This window comes from Lissotriton helveticus, chromosome 1_1 (assembly GCF_964261635.1).
Source record: "Lissotriton helveticus chromosome 1_1, aLisHel1.1, whole genome shotgun sequence".
In the NCBI taxonomy this organism is placed as follows: domain Eukaryota; kingdom Metazoa; phylum Chordata; class Amphibia; order Caudata; family Salamandridae; genus Lissotriton; species Lissotriton helveticus.
Window position 1 is genome coordinate 1,891,504,111 of NC_136057.1, and position 23,999 is coordinate 1,891,528,109.

The 23,999-nt window shown below is 47.0% G+C and overlaps 1 protein-coding gene across 1 annotated transcript in view; it reads right to left on the reverse strand.

Moving 5' to 3' along the window:
- The window catches only part of PLA2G4A (phospholipase A2 group IVA), an 875,644-nt gene that overhangs the window by 441,456 nt on the left and 410,189 nt on the right, over positions 1–23,999 (reverse strand). The window contains exon 9 of the mRNA XM_078642541.1: positions 3,139–3,361. Within this exon, the coding sequence (XP_078498667.1) occupies positions 3,139–3,361 (223 nt within the window). The remainder of the gene's footprint in view (positions 1–3,138; positions 3,362–23,999) is intronic.

The window sequence follows — 23,999 nt, forward strand, 5'->3', positions numbered from 1 at the left end:
AGAGGTGTTGATGCTCATTGCTTAGCACCTTGAGAGTCATCTGCCACCTGAATGTTATGTTATGTTATGTTATAAATGTTTTTATATCGCGCTCTGCTACTACAAACTATCCTGGCGCGAATGTCCTATGATTGAGGGCTCCAAGATTAGCTCTGAAATGTTACTTCTAAAATACTGTGAAAAATCATGGTATAGTCAAGTCCCTTGTAAGCTGATAAAGCATAATGCAAGTCACCTAACCTAGTTTTCATTAATATGTCATAAATTTAGAATATTATGGAGATTTTAAAAGGGAAGTTCCCTTATTATGGGTCTCCTGTACCTTCTTTGGGATGTAACTTTATTGACGTTGACGCCTCAATAAAGCTCATATTTATTGCTTTGAAGGTGGTGTTTCTACTTGCAATTACTGCTGCCAGAAGTGTACGTGAGATACAGATTTTATCTGCTGTTTAGTCTTTTACAGTGTTTAACAAAACTAAGTTGATGGTTAAAATGTATGCTTCTTTTTGACATTAAGTGGTTTTGGTGTTCCATGCAAACTAGTACTTACATTTATTAGCATTGTTTTCACAATCTGTGAGGCATGCCATGCATACTTTATTTATTATCTTTTCAGTTTACTGGTATTCCCTTCTGGTAACAGTGGTCGGGTTGTATTCTTTCTCCTATCCTATGCAGGATGTGCTTGGTAGCTGTTTGAGTCCTAGAGTGTAGCTCGATTCCTTTTGTCTGAATTTTATTTAAAAATATTTGTACATTAAAATTTGTTTAAAAAAAAGAAATGCAGCATTTCTCAGTTTTTTTAATCTCTTGCAGTTTCAATATTGTTTTTCAATCATTTCGGCCAGTAAGTGCATTTGTTTCCTGGCTCTCTTTATTGGCTGAGGTAAAGGGAGTATTTGCTTAGGTTCCCCGCATCTATGTCATAATGTATGATGTATATTATACTTCACCATTCTTTTACCTGGCATTTGCCAATTTGTATCTATTTATGCTTTATTGTTTTGCAACAATAAGTAAAATGTACAACAGTTTCTCTTTTTGCATCATCACTTTTTGGTTTATTCTATCCATACCCAAGCATAGTGCCCTAACTACTTTGGACCTGAAAAGATCTCTTGGTGTTTCTTGAGACAGAAAACTTCAGGCAGTCACATCAGTCACTTGTTTCTTATGCACAATGTACTTTGGGTGAAGCAGGAAAAAATAATCGCTCATGAGAGTCTAGATCCAGAAGGATCGGATCCATTCTGCTGTTCAGAATATCTACATAAAATAAGTTTGCATGCAGAACATCTGAATGTAAACTATTACATAGTCAATGGTTATCTTGATATTCTGACATGGATTTGATCCTACTAACCCCTCAGTACCACTCTTGATTGAACAATTTTTTTTTTTTTTTTTTTTTAAAGAGAAGCCAGACTGGAAAAGTTTCCAATTAGAACAAGGCAGGAGGGCCCTCGAAGGGCCCCTGGCCTCACCCGATCGACACAGAGCCTGGGATTTAAAAGTGGAATCAACCCTTCGCAGCATTAAATGCCCCGTGGCAGCGGTTCTTAACCTGTGGTCCGTGGGAGGCAGGGAATGTTTTATAAAATTACATATTTAAATGAATCAAATATGTACACATGAAGAACAAGCAAAGTGCCCCTCCCCATGCGCTACAACTAGATCGCCAGCTTTGTAGACCGTGTTTACCTTCATTTACTTCAATAGAAACACCCTCCAAAACCACTTGCCCCCAACGTGATTGTAAAGTCATGGGGTTAAGAGGGATGCTCCGAGGACGGCTCTTTACAAGTTTACTGCTACACAGAATCCTTCTAATTTTATTATGGACACTAAAAGCACCTATTGCCCTGAGCTTTAGAGAGTCATATGGCACGAACACACACTATGAATTAAAGATCCGCACTCTCAAGTGCCATCGCCCTTACCCGTAACTAAGCCTACGCTGCGGACTTGGTAGGCGGGGTTCGGCCGGTGTAATGCCTCTCGCAAACGCTGCTGCTGACCCCGGGCCCCCGAGACGCCTGCCTCAGGATAGCTGAGATAGCTGCCCATAAGCATGACGCGAGGAGAGAGAGAAGGGCCGCCGTTTGCACAGGCTTTGGGCGGGGGCTCCGGCAGCAGACACAGCCCCGGAGGCCCAGTGTGCAGGCACCAAGCGCCGCCCGCAAGCAGCAGAAGTGACACCACTGCCCAGGCGGGTAGGAGCAGGCCAACCCCGAGCAACAGAAACGTGGCCCAGACAGCCCTTCGGGCGCGCTGCCGCACGAGCACCAAGGCCGCGCTCAGGCACCCGGCTGCAGGAACCATCACGGGCCGCGCGCGGGACCACCTTAAATATCCCGACCTGCCCCGCGCTATACAGCAGCATAGTCCCCCTAAAGGAAAACATAATTAACCAGCAGGAACACAGACCGCCGGCGAACTGCTGCACGCGCACCAGCGCGAGACACCGCAAAAACGATCCCGTTACCCAGGTTCAGGCATGAGTAGTGCACGAGGTGGGCGCACGAGACGTCACCGTGAGCGTGCACGCAAGATGAGGAGGATCGCTGGAGAAGACATGGAGCCTGATGCCGATGCCGAGACTGACCTGCTGCGGAGGGAGAGGGACACCCGGTAAGTGGGAGGCTTTGGGGGATGTGCGTGTGTGTGCGCGGTGTGGGGCTTAGTTGTAGGGGGGGAAGGGGTGTGTGTCTGTGTGTGTGTGTGTGTGTGTGTGTGTGTGTGTGTGTGTGTGTGCGCGTGCGCGCGATTGAAAGGCTGACTGGCTGTGCACAGTTGGAGCAAGAGATGTGCACGGCTCCGGGGGGCTGGGCGTGCGCGCCCACGGTGTGAAATCCATGCGTGTGCACAGCTCTGTCTCCCTTCAGAGGCAACTCAATAGCAATAGGTCGAGAGAGCTCGACCTAAAAATGAACAGAATGATGCTTGGATAAAAATAACATAACCTTTGGAGACGTGTTTAAGAGAGGTTTGAGGCTCCTATTTATTAAATATTGCTTTATGTGCACATAATGAGAGGTGTTCATGAGTTGTGAGGCTTGCATTTACGAAGTATTGTTTTTAGGTGCACGTAATGAGAAGCAAATTGACCTTGAAAGGAAATTCAAACAAGCTTACGTTTCGGATCAGAGTTTCTCCAATCAGCATGGCAAAGATGTCTGTGAAAGTTACTGGTTGCCCAGAACTCTTCTTCTTCCACAAGGCGTTCACGTATCCTATCACCTTCTGAGGGGTAAGCAGGAAAATCGGGTTATGACTGACGCAATGCATTAATTCCTTGTTTATATCCTGTGGTCCTTTCTTTGGGAAATCAGGATGAGAGTATAGTGTAGACATGTACCTGTTAATTTAACAATATGAAAACATCGTCATACACAGTAGACTAGTAATGGAGTGATTGCATTTTTAAAAGATAATACATGTACCTGTTAATTTAACAATATGAGAACATTGTCATACACAGTAGACTAAAAATGGAGTGATTGCGTTTTTAAAAGAGAATACAAATACTCAATCAACACAGTATAACTACTGCAACTGTTTAAAAATACGTAATTTGACTATCTCATATTCTGGCTACACTCCCGGTCTGTTGAAGCCAAAAAAGAGCAAACTGGATCTGTTTGTGTCCAGGTGTGTCATCTTCAAACATCAGTGAATGTCCTGTTAAATCACCATTTATGTAACTAATGATGAGGAATTCTCAATAATTAAACTACATTAAATTGATTACATTATTAATTCAAAATTATATTTAGTTTAGAAATTTTACAAAAGTGCTATGGAGAATATTTTTCACACGAAAGAAACAAATTCAGACTTTGAAAGGCACTAGCTGACCTTCTGGCTTTGCCAATGGTTGCTGATGATCAGAATAGACAAAAACAAAATAAACGTCAATGGCAATCTCCAGTACACAACGTGTATCTACATATGGTTCATGATGCTTTGGTGGCCATTGTTTCTTTAATTGTACGGCCTGCCCCAACGTGATGATTTGTACACACACACACAAGTCACCATGCATGCTCACATATAGATCATGATGTAGCTCCCTTTTTTAATACTTCTATTTTACAATTCCAAGCATTCCAAGTAGAAAGATATTTATCTTGAAGAACAGTAAATAAAAAAAGAAAAGCAAACTGCAGCTGCTGAGCTTTCCAAAACAATAAAATAGAAATAAAAAATATAAAAGATAGGGAGGGCGAGGAGCAGTAAGTGGGCACAGGGAGAGCAACAAAGCACCGCAGAGCGATATGGAAGAACAGTGAACAGTTAGGACGAAAGGGCTGGTGAGCAACAAATGAGCTGGGAGAAGTAGTAAGCAATAAGCAGATCATCGTGGTAAGGATGTGAGGAAGGACACAGCAACCGGGGAAATAAGAAAAACATTTACACTCCCATGGAGTGCTCAGAGGAAAAAAACGTCGTTCACTGGATGTAGCAGTGGAAGAACACAAGTCATCAAATCACAAAGACTTCTAAAAAACATATGCTCCAGGAGAGGGACAATCACAAGAAGAGGAAAGCAAGCATTTGAATAATATGCAAGCAAATGAGTTTGACAAGTGAGCCAGCCAATGATAGCAATGCTCTGACCCAAACCCTACTGTAAGCTTTAATACTATAGGTCTTTCGACAGCAGAATGCTAAAGCTGTCTTTAGGTGTGACATACAACGGACAAAGATGGCAAGTTTTTTGCAGTCAAATAAATTACTCTCTGTAGTGAAACTGGTCCCAGGTACCCTTACTTCTCTTTCCTCCACACTTGACTGAGGTCTCTTAGGTTGACAGATCACAGCACATTTTTTTCCCAGCATAAAAATTGTTATAACCAAAGCCCATACAGGCATAAGTCTCTTCTATCTGGTCCCTAACACCATCAAACACATTCAGACTAGATCCTCTTCACAGGTATGTCATTACTTTCCTCAGACCTCTGGCTCTCTAATCAGAGCATTACACATAGTAACTGAACAGGTGCTAGTCAGGGGAAGGGGAGAATAGGGGCTACAGGCACAAGAGTTGCACACCCAGACTACCTGCTCCTAGACTTTGACATTTACCAATATCTACACCTGGCAGTGAAGCAGAAAACAATAACAAACGAGCCAAGAACCCTGACCAAATACAACCCTCATCCAGGAATAAATGACATCTAGTCTTCACTGGGACCTCATGGAATAGTGCTTGCAAAAGGCAGACAATACACCAAAAGGCTGCTTTGCAGCTGGCATTAATTTAAACATGGCACTGAAGCTACAGGTAGACTTTACATGTACTTGGGCATACACATAGGAATTGGACAGCTGGGAGTGGATGGGAGACTCCGGGTGCTGAGGTTCAGGGACGGGTGGCGTGGCGCCGCCGCTGGATCCTCCCTAATCGCCGCGGCCGCTACTGTATTGAGAAGCATACCTTCCTTGGCCTTGGAGTGCTATCCTGCTGGGGCCTGTTCCGGGGCCGCTAGGTGGAGTGTGCTGTCTGCACCAGGAGCACCTTTTGCGGCGACGCACCCTCGGAGTTCCGGAGACTGCCGGTAAGGGTGAGCACGGCGATGGGCTGCCGGGCCTTCCGAGGTTATATGTGCTGGGCTACGGCGCCCGACTTCTGAGGCCTTCCCCCTGTGGCCTTGGATGCGGGCCTGTTGCAGGAGGGCAACTGGATAATGTCCTCACAGCTATCCATGCCTCGAGAGATGAACTTAGCACCAAAATTGATTCCCTGGCTATAGATCTGAATCTGCTCAGATGTGATAAGCGAAAGGTTGCAGACCGTGTCACAACTACTGAACAGCATGTGGGCACATAGCAAACGGAGGTGCATACACTCAGGGACACCATGATGGGTATGCAGCAGAAGATTGTACGACTGGATGCACAAGCTGGGGACGCAGAGGGGCACTCTCGGCGCAACAATCTCCGCTTTGTTGGATTTCCCGAGAAGGCGGAGGGTCCCTCGCCGGAGCTGTTCCTGGAAAACTGTCTGGTTGGCGTCCTGGCTCCGAGTAAACCTTCCCGCTTCTTTGCGGTGAAGAGAGCGCATCGAGCACTGCCCCCCTTCCCCCCCAAAAACCGGGAGCGCCTCCCAGAGCAATAATGGCCAGCTTTCTTAATTTTCAAGATCGGGACCTGCTACTGCAGCTGTCGTGTAGCAAAGGCCAATTGCAAATTGAAGGGCACCAAATATCCAACTTCCCGGACTACAGAGGTGTAGGAGCAACGGCGGTCCTTCTTGATCTTCCGCATGAGAGCCGCATGAGAGCCTCTTCTATCCGGCGAAACTACGCGTGGAACATGTCAGAAAAACTTTTTTTTGTTCTCGCCAGGAGAGGCGACAGACTGGCTGGATGAGAGGGGCTCTCCAGGGGCCTGTCTGGTCCCCTCCACGAAGACGCCCAAAAAGTCCAGAACCCGTACCCAGTCTAGGGGGCATCATCGCCAAGGTCAGTCGCTGGACGCGGCTGGAACTCGGAGCCCCGCCAGGATCCGGGTTTGTTCCGATGGCACACTACAGGCCTCTGATATTGTACCGGTCTCACATCCAATCATCACCGGGGCACCAGTCCAGTGCCAACTCGAGCGAAGACACAGATATCTGAAAGAGGACACTACTAGGGTTCCTGAAATGCCTGAAAATCTACGGCATATATGTGCTATGTAATTGGTAAGACTGAAATATTGTGGACAGGGATAGGGACTTATGCATTTTGTGGAGTTTGTCACTGTTTAACACAGGATGGCGGGGGCTCAGGCTCCCCCCTTTACTTTTCTTAGAGGATGGTGCCTGTCGCTGGAGTTGGAGGCTTGTCCTCACACCTCGACAGCCAACCATCCACTCATCTCATTGGGGAAGGGTGGGAAGGGGTTACATTGACATCTTTTTGATTTGTATTTTCATAAAGTTCTTCATTGATCAGTTAAATAGGGGATTGTGGCGACGCTACATACCTACACCAGGCTACACATGATATGGGGGAATGTGGTATTGCCCAGGGGGTAGGGGGAAGTTGGGGTTGAAATGTTTGTGCACCATCAGTCCGTCCTTTGTAGAGCTTCAGCTTCAATATGCAGAAATATTCTATTGTGTCGCTGGTGGGTGGGGATCATCTTTCTATGTGACCGACTATATGGGGTACATTGGAGGGTCGTCAGAACAGTGCTGGGGCAACCACCATGAGTAAGTGGCTAACGTGGAATGGGCAAGGTATTGCCACTCTTGAAAAACGCAGGCCCATATTTGCCTACTTTAAAAGATATAAGGTGGCAGTGGCATTACTCCAGGAGACGCATGTTTGGGGGGATTCTGTGAAATATTTAAAGAAGCGATGGAGGGGCCAAGTCTACGCTACTTCATACTAAGGCTTTGCTCGGGGAGCCCTTATATGGATAGCGCCGGGTGTCCCGTTTTAACACCCACACCATGTAGTAGACCCAGATGGCCGATATGTTATACTGCATGGGAGGATGGATGGGACGGAGATATGTATATTAATGTATACGCTTCGAATGATGATAGCGCCTCCTTTTTTGGGGATATGCTTGCAATGGCCTCCCCTTATTTGGGTGCTCCAGTGCTTCTGGCTGGGGACATGAACTGTATACTAGATGGCACAGGGAACCTCCTAAGCTACACACTAAACCAAAACTGACCATGTCGCTCCAGGGGATGATACAGGGGCTACGGCTATGTGATGTGTGGAGGGAGCGGCACCCACTGTTAGACATTACTCATGTTACACACCAGCTACACACACTTCCACTCGTCTGGATTATTGGTTCCCATCTCCAGACTTCGGTTGGACTGTGGGAGGGATAACATATCAGACGAGATACCTGTCCGATCATGCCCTGGTCTTGCTGGAGGTTGGGACTAGTAGAACGAGACCGGATATACCCCTTTGGTGACTTAATACTGATGCACTCACAGACCCACCTTTTGTCTACACAATTTCCACACAGCTGGGTCACTATTTTCAGGAAAATTGGGGTTCGGCCTTGAGCCGGGCTATCGAGTGGGAGGCCATGTAAGTGGTAGTCCGGGGTATCTGCATAAAAACTACGTTGGGTGTCCCAGCGCAATTGGAAAGAGATGTCGCTCAGTGCGAGGTTAAACTGGGGAAGCTGGAGGCAGAGATTAGTACAGCTCCTCACAAATTGGTGGAGGGGACTGAAGCTAGGCAAGCACTTCTGACAGACGTCCATAGGCTGGAAAAATACATGTACTCCCCTTATAGACAACAGCTTTATCTGGAGGGAGACAGAACTGGAACGCTCCTTGCGCGATTGATCAAATAGGAAACGTCTGCAGCGCCAATATTACAAATCAGGGACGAGACTGGGGACTTGGTATATTCGCAGCAGGCGATTATACAGGCGCTGGCTACTCATTTGGAGCAAGTATATACTAATCGTCCGGACACGGACCCTGGGATGGTGGGAGGGTACCTGACTGCGCTGGGGCTCCCCCATCTTACTAGAGACAAGGTAGTGGCAGCACCTTGCTATTTCGTTTTTTAAAGGCGAGCAGATTGCGAGGGACTCTCCTCTGCTTTAACTTGTACCCCGCTGTATTGCGCTGTTATCTTTTTAAAAACAAACAATTGATTTTAAGAATTGTGTTGTGTGCCTATACCATTAATTGTACCTTTTTAAAATTCTTCTGATCACTGCACCCGGTCTCCCTGTGCCCCGTTCCACCGCGGCTTCTTGGTGCCGATTGTTGTGGAGGGCTAGGTCGGGCGCCATCTTGTGTGAGGCCCGGACCCCTGCCGGACCCGAGTTAGCGGTCCAGCTGAGGGAGGGGCTTGGGGCATAAATAGTGATGCACTTAAGGACGCGCAGCGGGCGCGCCGAAGGAGCGCCAAAGGAGGGCCCGTCTGTGCTCCGGACGTGCGCAGTGCCAGACGCCCTGCCTGTTTATATAGAAAACCACATTCGGCCACTCTACGGTATTCACATGAAGATCTCATTGCATTGAATGCTATGAGGTGCGGGGAAGAAAATTCCTGGGGGGTGGCTGATAGTTCATCTCGGGTGTGCCCGGTTTGTAACTTTTGCTTCCAACCCACACTGAGTTGTTCTGCCCGATTTAGCACAGACTCCGTGCTGATTAGGGCGGGGTTAATTAATGCCAGGTCGCTAGTCAAACACGCTGCTGATATTTTTGAACTACTGGCGGAGAAGCAATTTGATCTCTTTTTTATTACTGAGACCTGGTTAAATGATTTGTGCGCCCCAGTGGTGGAGCTAGCTATTCCACGGGGCTTTAGAATCACGAGGGCGGACCGCCCTCTTGGTAGAGAGGGCGGCGTCGCCGTGATCTACAGGGACTTGTGGGTCTTCGCCTATGAGCCCCAAGTCGAGCTGGAGAATGAGGAGGTGCTCCACTTCTCCCTTGTGCTTAGCTCACACTTTACCTTAGGAGGTACACTGGTGTATCGGCCTCCGGGATATGTTGGGAATTTTGTGGGGGCACTGGAAGAGGTTATAATTCCGCGTGCCTTAAGATTCTCAAGGTATCTCCTTCTGGGGGATTTTAACATCCATGTTGATGTCTCTGACTCCACTGAGGCCATTCGTCTAGGTGAAGCCTTCTCTATGGCCCACCTCAAACAATGGGTTGACACTTCAACCCCTGTGGGGGTCACCTTTTAGACCTAGTCTGCTCTAATTTCGATATTGTCATGGCCTGATCTGAGAGTGTGACATGGTCGGATCATAAGTTGATCAGGTTTTCCTGGACTCTGGATAGAGGCATGGAGACTGAGGGTGGCCCTCCCCTTGCCCACGCACAGAGGATCAACTTAGAGTCTTTGTCTCAATCCCGTCCGATACTGACCTCGGAGGTGGAAGAGGCGGTCAGTACTTTTAACGCATGGGTGGAACGCGGGTCTGATGCCTCTATTAATGTAGGTTGTATCCGTAGGATGCGGTCTACCCCCTCTAAACCATGGTTCTCTCACTCTCGAGCGGGTGTGGAGACAAGCCTACTTGCCCGAGGCAAAGAGTGACTTGCGTGCGGCCCAAAAAGACTATTATGCTGCTATTAGAACTGCCAAGAGCAGCTACTATGCAGGGCGAATTGAAAAAGCTAATAACAACAGCAAGGAAATCTGTGAAAAGCTTTCTATCTCCATGTGCCGCGCAGCCTCTGTTGCCTTCTTCCGATTACTGGTGTGAGGAGCTCTCCTTTTTCTTTATGGATAAAATTACTAAGATCCAGGAGGACTTGCGCGTCGTCTGTGATGGTTTTTTGCCTTCCTCAGCACTACCCCCTTCCCTGTGCCGAAGCCAGCTGAGCAGTTTGTCAGCTTCTCTCCATCTACGGAGTCCGACATCACTTCAGTCCTTGCAGCTTTGAAGTCGGGGTCTCCCTCTGACCCTTGTCCAGCCAGGGTTCTTGGGGGGGGTAGCTGAAATAGTAGGCAAGGAAGTTACCCAGATTGTTAATCTCTCCTTTGCCTCTGCAATTGTCCCGCTCTGCTGGAAGCAAGCCAAATTGCTCCCGCTCCTAAAAAAGACTGGGCTGGACCCGGCTGTGCCTTCCAACTACCGGCCCATTTCACTACTGCCTGCCTTGGCTAAGGTTTGTGAAAAGATTGCTTTTAGACAGTTGAATCATTTTATAAAATCCTCTCAGGCTCTTCATCCAGCTCAGTCGGGGTTCCCGGCTGCCTACAGCACTGAAACAGCGCTAGTCGAGATGTCAGAGGCCATTCGGGAGTGTCTAGATGGAGGTGGCAGAGCGGTTCTGATATTATTAGACCTATCTGCCGCCTTCGACACGGTGCCCCATACTCTACTTCTCACTAGACTAGCCGCTGTTGGTATCTCTGGCTCTGCACTAGACTGGCTGACGTCTTTCCTGGACAACAGGACACAACAGGTCTGGATGCCCCCTCACGCCTCTCAACCCAAGAAACTCACTACAGGAGTTCCCCAGGGGTCTACTCTGAGCCCCCTACTTTTTTAATGTTTATATAACTCCTCTGATCTATCTGGCGGAGCATTTGGGGGCCAAAATAATGGCCTACGCCGACGATACCCACCTTTTGTTCACTTGGCCCAATGACAATTTGGATACGTCGGCGGTCCAACTCGGTCTCTCTTCGGTCTTCCGCTGGATGGCACTTGCCCAGCTTAAATGTAATGAGGACAAGTCCGAGGTTCTTTTCTATGGCTCCTTCCCTGAAAAATTTAGCGACCTTCTATGGCCTCGTGACTTGCCATATCCTAAATCCGTGGGTGGCCCTGAAAAAACCTGGGGGTCTGGTTTGGTAATGACCCTAAGTTTGAGGATCATATTAAAAAACTTACGGGGGTTTGTTTTGCCACTCTCAAAGTCCTGCGCAGGTTTTTTCCCCTCCTTCCGAGAGAAGCTAAAGAGTCGGTGTCGCGCGCTATAATACTCTCCAGGCTCGACTATGCTAACGGTCTGTTTAGCGGCCTACCTGCCTATCTGATCCAATGTCTCCAGGTCATCCAAAACGCGGCCGCCAGACTTCTGTTTAAATTGCCCAGGAGAGCTAGCGTCTGTCCCTTCCTCCGTAGCCTCCACTGGCTACCGGTTGCCCATAGGATTATGTTTAAGACACTTTTTCTCTCTTTCGGTGCGCTCCACCAGATTGGCCCTGCTTATTTGATAAAAAGGTTTGCCTGGTATATTCCGAATCGCTGCCTTCGCTCAGCCAACCAGTGTCAAATGGTTGTGCCTAGATTCAAGTACTCCCGACTTGGTGGCCAGTCCTTTTCGGTCAGAGCGGCTAGGGCTTGGAACGCTCTTCCCTTCCATCTTAGGGCCGCTCCGACCATCACGGCTTTCAAGAAAGGACTGAAGACCCATCCGTTCAGTACTATTTTGTAATTGCCAACTCTTTCTCGCCTTCTGCTCTATCCTTCCGCGCCAGGATACTTTCTTAGTAATAGAGCGCGCTATAAAAGCCTTTATATCATATCATTATCATATCGTCCGGACACGGACCCTGGGATGGTGGGAGGGTACCTGACTGCGTTGGGGCTCCCCCATCTTACTAGAGACTAGCAGGAAGCTCTGGATGCTCCGGTGACTAAGGAAGAGATACAAAGGGCTATTGGCCGACTTAAAATGGCCAAGAGCCCGGGATCCGACGGCTTACCTGCGGAGTTTTACAGGTGCTTTTGGCCACTTTTGGTGGACAAACTATTATAGGTCTACAATGAGGCATTAGACAGAACTGTACTCCCGCCTACCCGGAGTGAAGCAATTGTCATTATGATCCTGAAACCGGATAAAGACCCTGACCACCCTGGCTCCTACAGGCCAATATCGTTACTCAACACTGATGTTAAAATATTGAGTGGCATTCTTGCAGAACGCCTCCTCCCCCTGATAAGACGCCTGATCCACCATGACCAGGCGGGGTTTATACCAGGACGGAACACGACTTATAATCTACGACGCCTTGCTCATGTGTGGCATGCCCCTGCCCTTCTGGAGGAGGATGCCACCATTGCGTCATTATATATAGAGCAGGCGTTCGACTCGGTGGAATGGTTGTATATGGGGCACGCTTTGAAAACGATGGGAGTGGGTGCGCAATATCTGCGGTGGATCCAATTACTCTACTCAGCGCCCAAGGCCAGAGTGCGGGTGGGCAAAACGGTATCAAGACCCATTCTACTAAGGCGAGGAACCCGTCAGGGATGACCTCTATCGCAGTTACGGTTTGCCACCTCTATGGTGCCCATGGCTGCACGGACGACGAAGGTTATGGATCCCTGGGGTATACGGTTAGGAGCAACTAATCATGTGATCTCGCTCTATGCTGATGGCACCTTGGTTTATCTGAGACACCCGGAGCACTCGGTTCCACTCCTAGAGGCAGAAATGGTCGAATTTGGCAAGGTTTCAGGATTGCAGATCAATCCTGCCAAATCTAAATTAATACCAAAAGGATAGGTTGGCGGTGGCTCCCCCAGATTCAAGGCCCTCCCTGAATATCCTGTGGACGAAAGAGGGGTCGAGATACTTAGGGCTATATTTGGCAGGCTCTGCTGACTCCTTCCATAGACTGAACATTGACCAAGTGGTGGAGGGTCTGATGGGCTCCATTCGATTTTGGGCAGATTTACCGCTCTTGCTTATGGGGCGCATTGCGCTCACTAAAATGATTGTATTATCTGCCTTTCTTTGTCATACATCAGGTGTATCTGACCCTGCACACTCTCCATGCGATATACCCACACCGTAAGGACGCTTGCCCCAGATGAGATGCTGAGCACGCGGACTTCTTACACATGATTTGGCAATACCCCAGAATCTAAACCTACTGGGTGAGTGTTTTGACATGCTTGGGGGGGCTGCGGGATGGATTTTACCACGGGAGATCAAACAAGTGCTCTTAAGCCTACTACCCAAACCCAAGAAAAAGGAACAGTCCAGACGATTTGTAAATCTGGGACTGGTGCTGGCAAAGCATTGGATAGTTATACGGTGGATGCAACCCCAGCCTCCTACTCACACTGACTGGCTACAGGATATGAGGGAGTGGGCAATGGCGGAGCTCGTCAGAATGAAATTTGTGAGAAAAGATGTCATGGCAGAGGATGATAGAATGGCGTGGAATGCTATGATTATAGATCTTCTGGGCGACAAGGATCAGATCTCCCAATCTAGGGACACATCTCAGGGGGCAGTGAGCGACTCTAGACCCGCACTGGAAGAGGCAGCACACCCACAGATAGAGTAGGCTACATGGAAAGCTTACCCGCAGGTGGAACTCATGTTGCTCCAAGGGACTGAACGGACACACGGGGGAAGGGTTACTGTTTAAGTTGTAAAATGTTTTTGTTAACTTTATGGCATTGTGATTGATATCTGCTACAAGTAGAGGAAATATTTATTTGTTGTCTTCAGAATGGAGGTGGGTGTCCGAAATTGACGCAGTCTGTGTTACGAACTGAATTCTGTTTGAGATCTTAGGGCCTACTATGTCATACCTTATGATATAATGAGATGTGCTTTACTTGTGACTAAATGCCAATAAAGAACAAAAAAAAAAAAAAACAAGCAGTTCAAATACCCTTAAACATGCAAAGTTGTAGAATGAACAAAACTACAGCGAGACAGACTTTAGTAACATACTCTCTAGGTATATGCCAATATTGATGATGAGTATCCAATAAATGCAAGGGTTTCATTTAACCAAAATAAAACAGTCTTACTCATCCCCAGGCCACCCTTCAACGTGGATGAAAGACTGTATCAGTCTTACTGTGATTAGAACTTGTGACCTGCTTATCACCACGTTTTTTCCCAAAGGTGAACATCCAACTCCCTGAACTACCCAGTCGGCTTGAGAACAAGCAGAGAGAAATGAAAACCAAGATTTTTGATATAGAACATGTTGATATTTGTTTAGCAGGCATCCATCTGCTCAGTTCTAACTGAAGAAAAACCTCTCCCCTCCTAAAAGATGACTTTCTTTTACAGGGTGCTGATGTGACTATCTGTCCTCTATCATCCTCAGGTCAGAAATGCAAGGGACCGAAGGCGTGGCCACAACTAGGAAGCTCTTCTTGGAGCTCCTACCACCACTTGCCGATCCGGCATTAACATCCTGACCGATTGTACCGCCCGATATCTCCCGACTTGGGGAGGTCGTCTGGAGCTGCTGAGGGCCTTGCTGGGGAGCAAGCAGCGGTGGAGTGGCTACTGAGCCACCAGCAAAAGGGAGATCGGCCAAGGGGCGATAAACTGTGGCGAAGGAGCGGAGGCACCGTGGGCCTGATGGAGCGAACTGGACATGGTGGAGGTGCCACATCGCTCTCCTTGTCCACACCCTCGCCTTATCAGGGCACCCTCTGCCGAGTTGGGTGTAGGGATGCCCGGCCGTGAGGCAAGTGATTGGCAGTGAGACGCAGGGCTCCTCGGAGCTGAAGGAGGAGGGTTCGACCCAACATAAGGTGCCTCGGAAGAAGACTACTCGAGAGACTTATGGAGCAGATTGGACCCGGTGGAGCCGGTTCCCCCCTGCCACAATCGGGATAGGGCTGCCCATCCATGAGTCGAGCCACTGGCGGTGAAACGTAGGCCTCCTGTGAGCTGAAGACGAAGGCTCCTGCCGAACGCAAGGTCCAGCTGTGAAGAAGCCTACTCTAGAGGATGACAGAGCAGACCGGACTTGGCAGAGGAGGGCGCCACATCGCTCCCCTTGTCCACATCCTCACCTGATCAGGGCCCGTGCTGTTGTGTTCCCAGCAGCGTTGGGGGCAGGACTGCCCACCAGTGACGCAAGCGACTGACAGTGTGACGCGGGCCTCCTGGGGGATGAAGATGGAGACTCCTGCCCGACACAAGGCTCAGGTGGGAAGCCTACTTGAGAAAATGAACGGAAGCAGTGGGGTTTTTCCCCTCACGCCCCTTCCATTGCCTTAGTGGGGGGCCTCTGAAGACACTGTTGCAATGAGTTGGACGCAGGAGAGGAGGGGGCGAGACTCCAGAATGGCCCCAGCTGGATCTCTGGAAAACCAGAGTCTGACCTGCATTGTTGGGCACCTTGAAGCTCGCAGCCCTGGAGGATCAGTAGAGCTGGCTCCTGGAGGGGCTACATGAAAGACTCTCTCCACCCAACCAATATCGGCACAGATCACCCCATCTCGCCTGCCGCACACAGCAACAATGAGACCTGGTGTCCCCTGAGCAAGTCCGTTAGGAGGCCAACTGACTGTGGTAACGGGGCTGTAATTGCAAGGGAGAGTGTGGCCTGGGAGCAGAGAGTTCCAGAGAGTTGCACAACTACTCAGGGTCACAGACCGGAACAACTCGAATGGAGCAGGCACCCTGGATGCTGGTCACTCTTGCCTAAAGCATGGTTAAACCGAGGCCAGGCAAAACTACCATGGTGAAAGGACATTCAATCCAGCCTCAGTACAGTGGGGCGGGGAGGGAGGGGGGTTGGTGGCTGTGGGAGCCCATCCCCGCCTCAGCGAACAAAGCTCCTGGAAGCCATTACAGACCTGAACTCCACCCAAGGACTGCACAGGCCTGAACATCCGAAACTGGCCCCCAGAGTCGCGCAGTCGGAAGACGCCATAGGCTGGTGAAAGGGGACAGACTTACCCAAACGGAGGAGATTGTCTGGGAGCTTGCACAATATTATCAGGCCTTTTATGAATTTCGACCCCACAGGTAGAAAGCAGAGACAGAACTTTTCCTGAGAATGTTGGGTCTCCCACTGGTAGAAGGGTTCACAACTTCTTTGAAGTAAATCACTCACTATGGTTGCAGAATATGGCTAGCACAGTCCCACTGCAGATCGCAGCAAGCTTAAAATTATCCAGGCCCGTCATACCTTCTACTTGTCAAAACAGGCACATTCTTAGATCTCCATAAATGTACTAGATGGCATGGGAAGTACCACTCTTCCCGATTAACTGCCCAAAGGCTAATCAGAATGTCCTAAGCCCAAGTACCAACATGGATTGGTTTAAGGTTATCCATAGGAATGGTTGAAACACAGGTTGTTTCAGCCATTCTGCAAAATGTTTAACCAATCAGAATTGGTCCCAGCATTTCGGCCATTCCAGTTGGCTGAATTACACCAATCCGGGAGGATGGCACTCCCAAGGCCTTCCTGAACACAATCTGAGGTTCAGAAAGGTAGGGGGAGGAATGGGAATAGGAGTAGCAGAGCAGTGTTAGTCAAATGGGTGAAAATTCCAGTGGAAGGAATTAAAGTGATAAAAGCTATGTTGGTAAAAGCTGAAACAGCAGGCTTTTATTAGTTTCACACTTGAGGAATAACCTTGACCCAGCTCTACTGTTCACCTTCCAAGGGACTGAAGGGCATGCCTGGTTGGATGCAGGAAGTGTATAGGTCAAAGCTGGAAGGAGTGTTACTGGTTGCATAAAATCTGCTTCTCAGTAAACTAGTGCCTAGGAAGGAAAGTGGCAGGGTCATGCACATGAAAAAAAATGAAAAAACAAACTGCTTCATCTATCATTTTTTTAGTGCTAGTGAAGGGAAGACCTGATGAAAGGTTACCCTCATTGCTTTAGCTTTGTCTTCTGTAACGCAAACGTCCAAGTCCTAACCTGATGGTATCTTCTAGGTTTAAAAAAATATTTTATTCTGTAGTTGTGGACTTTGGTTTTCAGCAGCGAAAATTATGAGCCTGCCACTCAGACACCCATGTGTTCTTAAAAGTGCTAGCAAAGTACTATTATTTCTGTATTTGGATTGTTCGCATGAAACTTTCATGTTGCCACACATTTCAAACCAATTCAGCTTTTCAGATTCCTCTGCCCTACAAGAATCTACTGATGGCAGAAATTTGATAGAGACATAATTCTGGCAATCTTCTGGCACAACTTCAATCCACGTTGAGTACTCAAGTGATATGGCCATTAAACACCTCAGGTGGCAATTACTGTCTGCATGACTATCTTCAAACATTGACCATGTTTAATTTTGCAAGGTGGGACTATATCTGAGCTTTATAAATATACTCAATAAAACAAATACTATGAAACTATTTTGACAATAAGTTCAAAAGTGACAAGTCACATCACAAATGAGACCCTACAGTGTGCCATCTCAAGTTTCAATATCCCAACGTAAAGCTTTACAGGATTGACAGATGGGTAGCTAGGAGATAGAAGAAAAGAGTCAGTGGTATTTGATGCCTGCAGGTGAATTATATTGTGGATTGATTTAGCATTATTGTACAGCATGATCTCAGTGTCATCAATATATTGGCCGCTCCACCTCTACCCTCATCATGGCCTGCCTGCTCTTCTATCCCCTGCACCTCTAAAACCTAGCCCCAACCATCCATGAGCAGCATGTATATTGGTTCTGCGTGCCTCAAATGTAAGAACGCAAATTTGCAATTTCAAAATAGTTTCTTGAGCTGGCAACCAGATAAATACAGGAGCAAGAAGCTCAGACAAAACATTTCAAGCCTCGTTACATTCAGGTTTGCATTACACATGTCCACTCAACTCGGATGAAGAATAAGGAAGGAAGTTTTAGCAGCATATCTGAACCATACAATTAGCTATCGACAAACAGTTCAAATCTTGATCTTTTAAACATTTTTAGCTATGTTCATTGTTGAACTTTGCCCTTTTTGCAGCCTTCCTTCCCCCTCCCTTCCCCCCCAGACATTTTGCCTTCAACCTTCCTGTTTTCTGAACTCGTTTTTGATGGCTTTTAGGATTCTGTGTGCCTGACCAGTGCTGAAGTGCTTGTGCACACGACTTAAAACATGCCCCCTTTGGCACATTTAATCTACTTGTAAGACCCCAGTATAGTGGTACACAGGGCCTGTACAATAAATGCTACTAGCGGGCCTGCAACACTTGTGCTACCCACTTAAGTAGACTTTTAAAAAATGTCCCAGGCCTGCCATTGTAGCCTGTGTTAAGTTTTAGACTCCCATTCGATGTTGTAAAATACATGTATTAAAAAGGCTACTTTAGGCCTGGCAAAAGGTTTAAGTCACCCTGAAAAACTTTTGAATTAGTTTTGGACTACTGTGAGGCCTACCTCTCCTTCAAGATAACATTGGGTTACTTAAATACATTGAATAAGTGATAACATTTGTTTGGAAACAGGTAGAAATGTAATTTTGGTCTTTACTAAATTGTGACTTAAAATTCTCTTTAATAGTAAAGTCAGGTTTTAGATTACAATTTTTGAAAATGCCACTTTTCGAAAGTTGCCATCTTCCTGTGGTAAAATTTGAGGCCTTGTGGAGTTTCAAGCTGCATGGGACTGTAATTGCTCCCCCTTCAGGAATGTGTATTGTCCCAAGACCAGTGAACCTTGGGAGCAGCAGAGAGAGGGCAATGCTGCCAAAATGGGAGGCGCATAGCAGTTGCCTGCCCCACTTACATTTCAAAGGAGCTGCCTCAGCACGGGCTTTTGTCACCCCAGACATCTTGGGACCTGGGCAGGGAGGAAGGAAATTCCATACCAATCTGTGTGATGGGGGGAAGAGAGGAGCTACTCCAGAAGTTTCTTCTGCTTCAAAGCCGACACCGGGTATAAATAGTGGATCATTAGACCAACAATTCAGCACAGTCCTGGACCTGCACAAGGCGAAAGGAGAACTGCCTTGTACTACAGAGGACTGTCTTGTTTCTCACAGGACTGCCCTGCTGCTTGAGGCCTGCCTTGTTTCTAACAGGACTGCCCTGCTGTTTGAGGCCTGCCTTGTTTCTCACAGGACTGCCCTGCTGCTTGAGGCTTGCCTTGTTTCTCATAGGACTTCCCTGCTGCTACCAGAGGACTGGCCTCCTGCTTGAGGTCTGCCTTATTCGTCAGAGGACTGACCTGATGCTTGAGGCCTTCCTTGCTGCTTAAAAGAGGGGACCATCTCCCTGAACTCTGAACTACCAGAATGACTCCAACGCTGAGTTGGGGGGACTAACTGTTCTGAGCTACAGGGACACAACAAGCTCCAGAGGCCTTCCTGCTGTTGCCCAGCTGACCTGCAGACTGGGTCTGCAACTAGCCCCACAATTGGACCCTGCAATTGGACCTGCTAGCCTCTGCTGGAGTGAGTTGCTCATCCCCAAGTGGTGTCTCCCCAGGTCCCGGACCCTTGGCTGGCATTGGCTGAGCTCCTCCTGTGAAATCCTTAAATGTTGAACTCTGCTCACTGGACTCTGAGGAGGTAGCTCCTTCAGCAAGACTAGCCTTGGCTCCTGTATCTAGCCTGCAGTCCATAGTAGTCAGTCTGACCTTGTGACTTTGCCCTGGTCTAGCGTGATGAGATACCCACAGTTAACTATTTTTGCTACTGGGTGCTATTTTTACTTAAACCTTTAAAAATGCATAATTCCAGTTCTCCTAATTAGATTTTTGTCATTTTAGTCTCGCATTGTTTATTGCATTTTTCTAAACTGGAGTGGGGTTTTATTTGTTTTGTTTTCACTTTTTTTTTACCATTTAAGGTCCGGTTTAACCTGATGCATCAGGGCAAATAGTAAACTAAGGTTTTGTGCAGTGAATCCAGCCAGTATAAATAGCACCTGATCTGACAGGACCAGTACCTTAATTACTCGTGTTATACGATACGAGTTCATTTTAGCTAATATATTACTTCTCAATAAGAGGTAGGGAAAGATGGTGTTAAAACTTGATAGACTGTAGGTCTTTATTGGATTTTAAGAGGGTGATAAGGATTATGTTACTTACCCAGTAAGTATCTGTTCTTGGCATGTAGAGCTGTAGATTCATATGCTTTGCATACTCCTGCTATCTAGTGTTGGGTCCAGATGTTTGCAAGTTGTTTTTCTTCTATGAAGTCTTTCCAGTCACAAGGTAAGGTGACTCCTTTCGGTGACAGTGCGCATGGGCATCAATTCTATTGTAGATTGTTTTTCCAAAAGAGGGTGAGGATGGAGTGAGTGAGTGTAGTAAAGAGATGTCCATGTGAAGGGGGGAGGGTGGGCGCATATGAATCTACAGCTCTACATGCCAAGAAAAGATGCTTACTGGGTAAGTAACATAATCCGTTCAAGGAATATGTGGTGTAGATAAACATGCTTTGCATACACTATATAGCAGTATTCTCCCAAAGCGGTGGCTAACCAGTAGATGTTGCAGTTGTCTGAAAAAGTGTTTTTAGCACTGCCTGCCCAACAATGGCTTGTTGGCGTGCTAGTCCATCAACGCAATGGTGTTTGGTAAATGTGTGTGGTGTGCACCATGTTGCTGCTTTACAAATGTCAGCTATAGGAATGTTACCTAAAAGGCCATAGATACCCCTACTTTGCGAGTGAAATGCGCTCTAGGGGGTATAGATAAAGTCTTTTGGCTTTTGCGTAGCAAGTTTGAATGCACTTAATCCATCTTGAAATGCAACATTTAGAAATGGTATTGCCTTTTTGAGGTGGTTTTAAAAATGAAAAAGTTGCTTTGTTTTATGAAAATCTTTTGTTCTTTCGATAGAATACAATAAAGCTCTTTTGACGTCAAGCGTATGAAGAGCTTGTTCTGCTATTGAATCAGGTTGAGAAAAGAACACAGGTAACTCAACTGATTGGTTAATATAGAAAGAAGAAACCAATTAGGGATTGTGAAAGAAGGCTTCTTCTAAGGTTAGTGCCCGTAGCTCACCAACTCTCCTTAATGAAGTGATTGCAATGAGGAATGCAACCTTCCATGAGAGAAACTGTAAAGGACACTTGTGTAGTGGTTCAAATGGTGGACCCATTAGTCTTGTAAGTACAACATTAAGATTTCACACTGGTGCAGGTGGAATTCTTGGTGGTATAACTCTCTTTAAGGTCCCCATAAAGGTTTTCAAGACAGGAACATTGAACAAAGACAAATGCTGTCTGTTTTGCAATTATGCAGCTATTGCTGCAAGGTGCAACCAAATAGATGTGTAAGCTAGCCCACATTGCTGTAGGTTTAGAAGGTAGCAGACAATTTTCTGAACAGAATCATCTAGAGGTAGAATGTGGTTGTTATTACAGTAAACAACAAATCGCTTCCATTTTGCAGCATAGCAAGCTCTGGTAGTACATTTTCTTCCTTCTTTCAGAATAGTCATACAGTCTGCTGGTAAATTTAAATATCCAAACTGTAGGAATTCAGGAGCCAAATCACTAAGTTGAGCTCCTTGGCATTTGGATGCTTGATTTCTCCATGGTTTTGAGTGAGGAGACTGGATGTGAAATGTAGCTTTTGATGTGGAACTACTGAGAGCTATAAGAGGATGGTGTGGGAACCTGGAGGCGAAGTATGGGCATTGTACGTTGTATACTGTAGCGAACAGATCCATTGTTGAAAGTATGGAGGGAGAACTTGGGGATGAAGTTCCCACTCATGTATTTGCTGTCTCCTTCTGCTGAGGAGGTCGGCAATTTGATTGTTCACTCCTGGGAGGTGTAAGGTTAATCTTGTGATGAGTTGCCCATTTCTGAATTGTCTGAGACCGTTGTGACAGTTGGAGAGAGTGTTTCCCCCTGGTTCTATAGCTCCCTTTTTTAAGAGAGATTGAACCTCTTGTTTGAGTAACTGCAAATGGTCTGACAACAGTTTGGGAACGCAAGGTGGAATGCTTGGTGAATTGGAAGTGAGCTCCAAGAAATAACCATGTTGGATAAGGTTGAGCACCCATTTATCGGTAGTTATAGATTGCCAAATAGGGGATACTGTTGAAGTCTTCGCCCGGCAGGTGTTACGTGATTGGGGGAAGTGTGGGCAAGTCACTGTTTACTAGGGAAAGAGGTGTTACGTGGTGTGGCGCCTTTACCCCTACCTTTGGAATTGTTTTCTGTATATCCTCCTCTATAGAAACCCCTAAAGGGAAATGGTTGGTTGTTGCTTTTCTAAGAGGAAGGAAGTATTTGGGTAGGAGGATGTTGTTTTGGACCCTGCTCTGTAAAATGAGCGGCGAAAGGAGCCTCTATTGGATGGGGACTGGAGCGCCCCCATGAATTTTGCCAATTTGGTGTCCTTTTTTTTCATCTTGTCTAAGGATTGGTCAACTACAGGACCAAACAGGTGTTCCTTGTCAAAGGAGATGTTCAAAATAGACTGTTGAACTTCCAGCTTAAATCCAGAGATCCTAAGCCATGCATGCCTTCTAAGGAGAATGCTGGTATTGATTTCCCTGGCTGCGGTGTCAGATGCATCTAAAGCACATCTGATTGAGGAGTTAGAGATGAGCTTCCCTTCTTCAACTAACTGCTGTGCCTTAGTTTTGTGTTCGTCTGGGAGATATTTGAGCAGTTGCTCAAGCCCATCGAAGTTTGCCCTGTCATATCTAGCTAATAGGGCCTTTTTTTGTTGCGATGAGCCAGTGGTTAGCGGCTTGAACAGCAACTCGTTTTCCAGAGGCATCTATAAGTTTGGATTCTTTATCTGGGGGAGGTGCATGTCCAGAGGTTTGCGAGTTAGCTCTTTTGCGAGCATTGGACACTACTAGGGAGTCCAGAGGTAATTGTTATTTGATAAACACAGGATCTGATGGTGAGGGTATATATTTTTTGTCTACTCTTGGTGTTAAAATACGTGCTCGGACAGGGTCTTTAAATATATAATCTGCATGTCTCATTATGCCTTTAAGCATAGGGAGTGTTTGACTTGACCTGTATGTGTACTCAAGTCTTTCATATAAATGTCCTCTTCTGATGTTTCTTTATGTAAGGCAACCCCATGATACTCTGCTGCCCTAGCAATGAGTTGTTTATAAGCAATAATATTATCTAGTGTGGATGGCTTTGCAGGATAAAGGTCTGGCTCATTCTCTAATGGAGGGTCAATGGTGTAATCGATCCATGGGTCTGCAGGCAAATGAGTATCATCATCCCCATGATCCACATCTGGATCTGTATGTGGAGATCCGGGAAGTGTTGTGTAAGGGATCTTCAATTATTAACTGTGGAGAAGATGGTGGAGGTGGGGAGGGTTATGAGGCAGCATAAACAGGGCCGTCAGACATGTCCTTCTTCATTAAGGGTATCTTATCAGCAGTGTCCTCTGCAGGAAGCTTGTGTTTTCCTGGAATTTTAGCCAACATATGTCCATTATCAGGAATACTAGAAATTGGTTCTGAAGGCTCAGGAACACTGTCCTTGTAATTCAGCAGTGAAATGTTTCAGCTCCAACATGTGTTTTTGTTTCAAAGCAGAGGGTTTCGGCTCCGAACCAGATTTGTCCTTGAAGCCTGATGATTTCGGATCCGAAGGTAATTTCGACCGACTCGGTCCCGAGATGGAAGGCTTGATGTCTTGTTTCAGTGCCAAGCCGAGAGGTGGGCGCCGGATACATTGTCTCGGTGCCGACCTTAGCCAGAAGGCAGAGTTGGTGCCGTAGCCTTATGAATTTTGGAAGAGCATTTAGGGGGCAAGGGGTCCCGGAGGCACATCTTCGGACACCAGATCGATCTCGAGATCGTAATCGGACTCTGGAACGGGGAGGGCTTCTTCTTCTGCAGCGGACGCTTCAATCTCTTCTTGGTCGGATTCT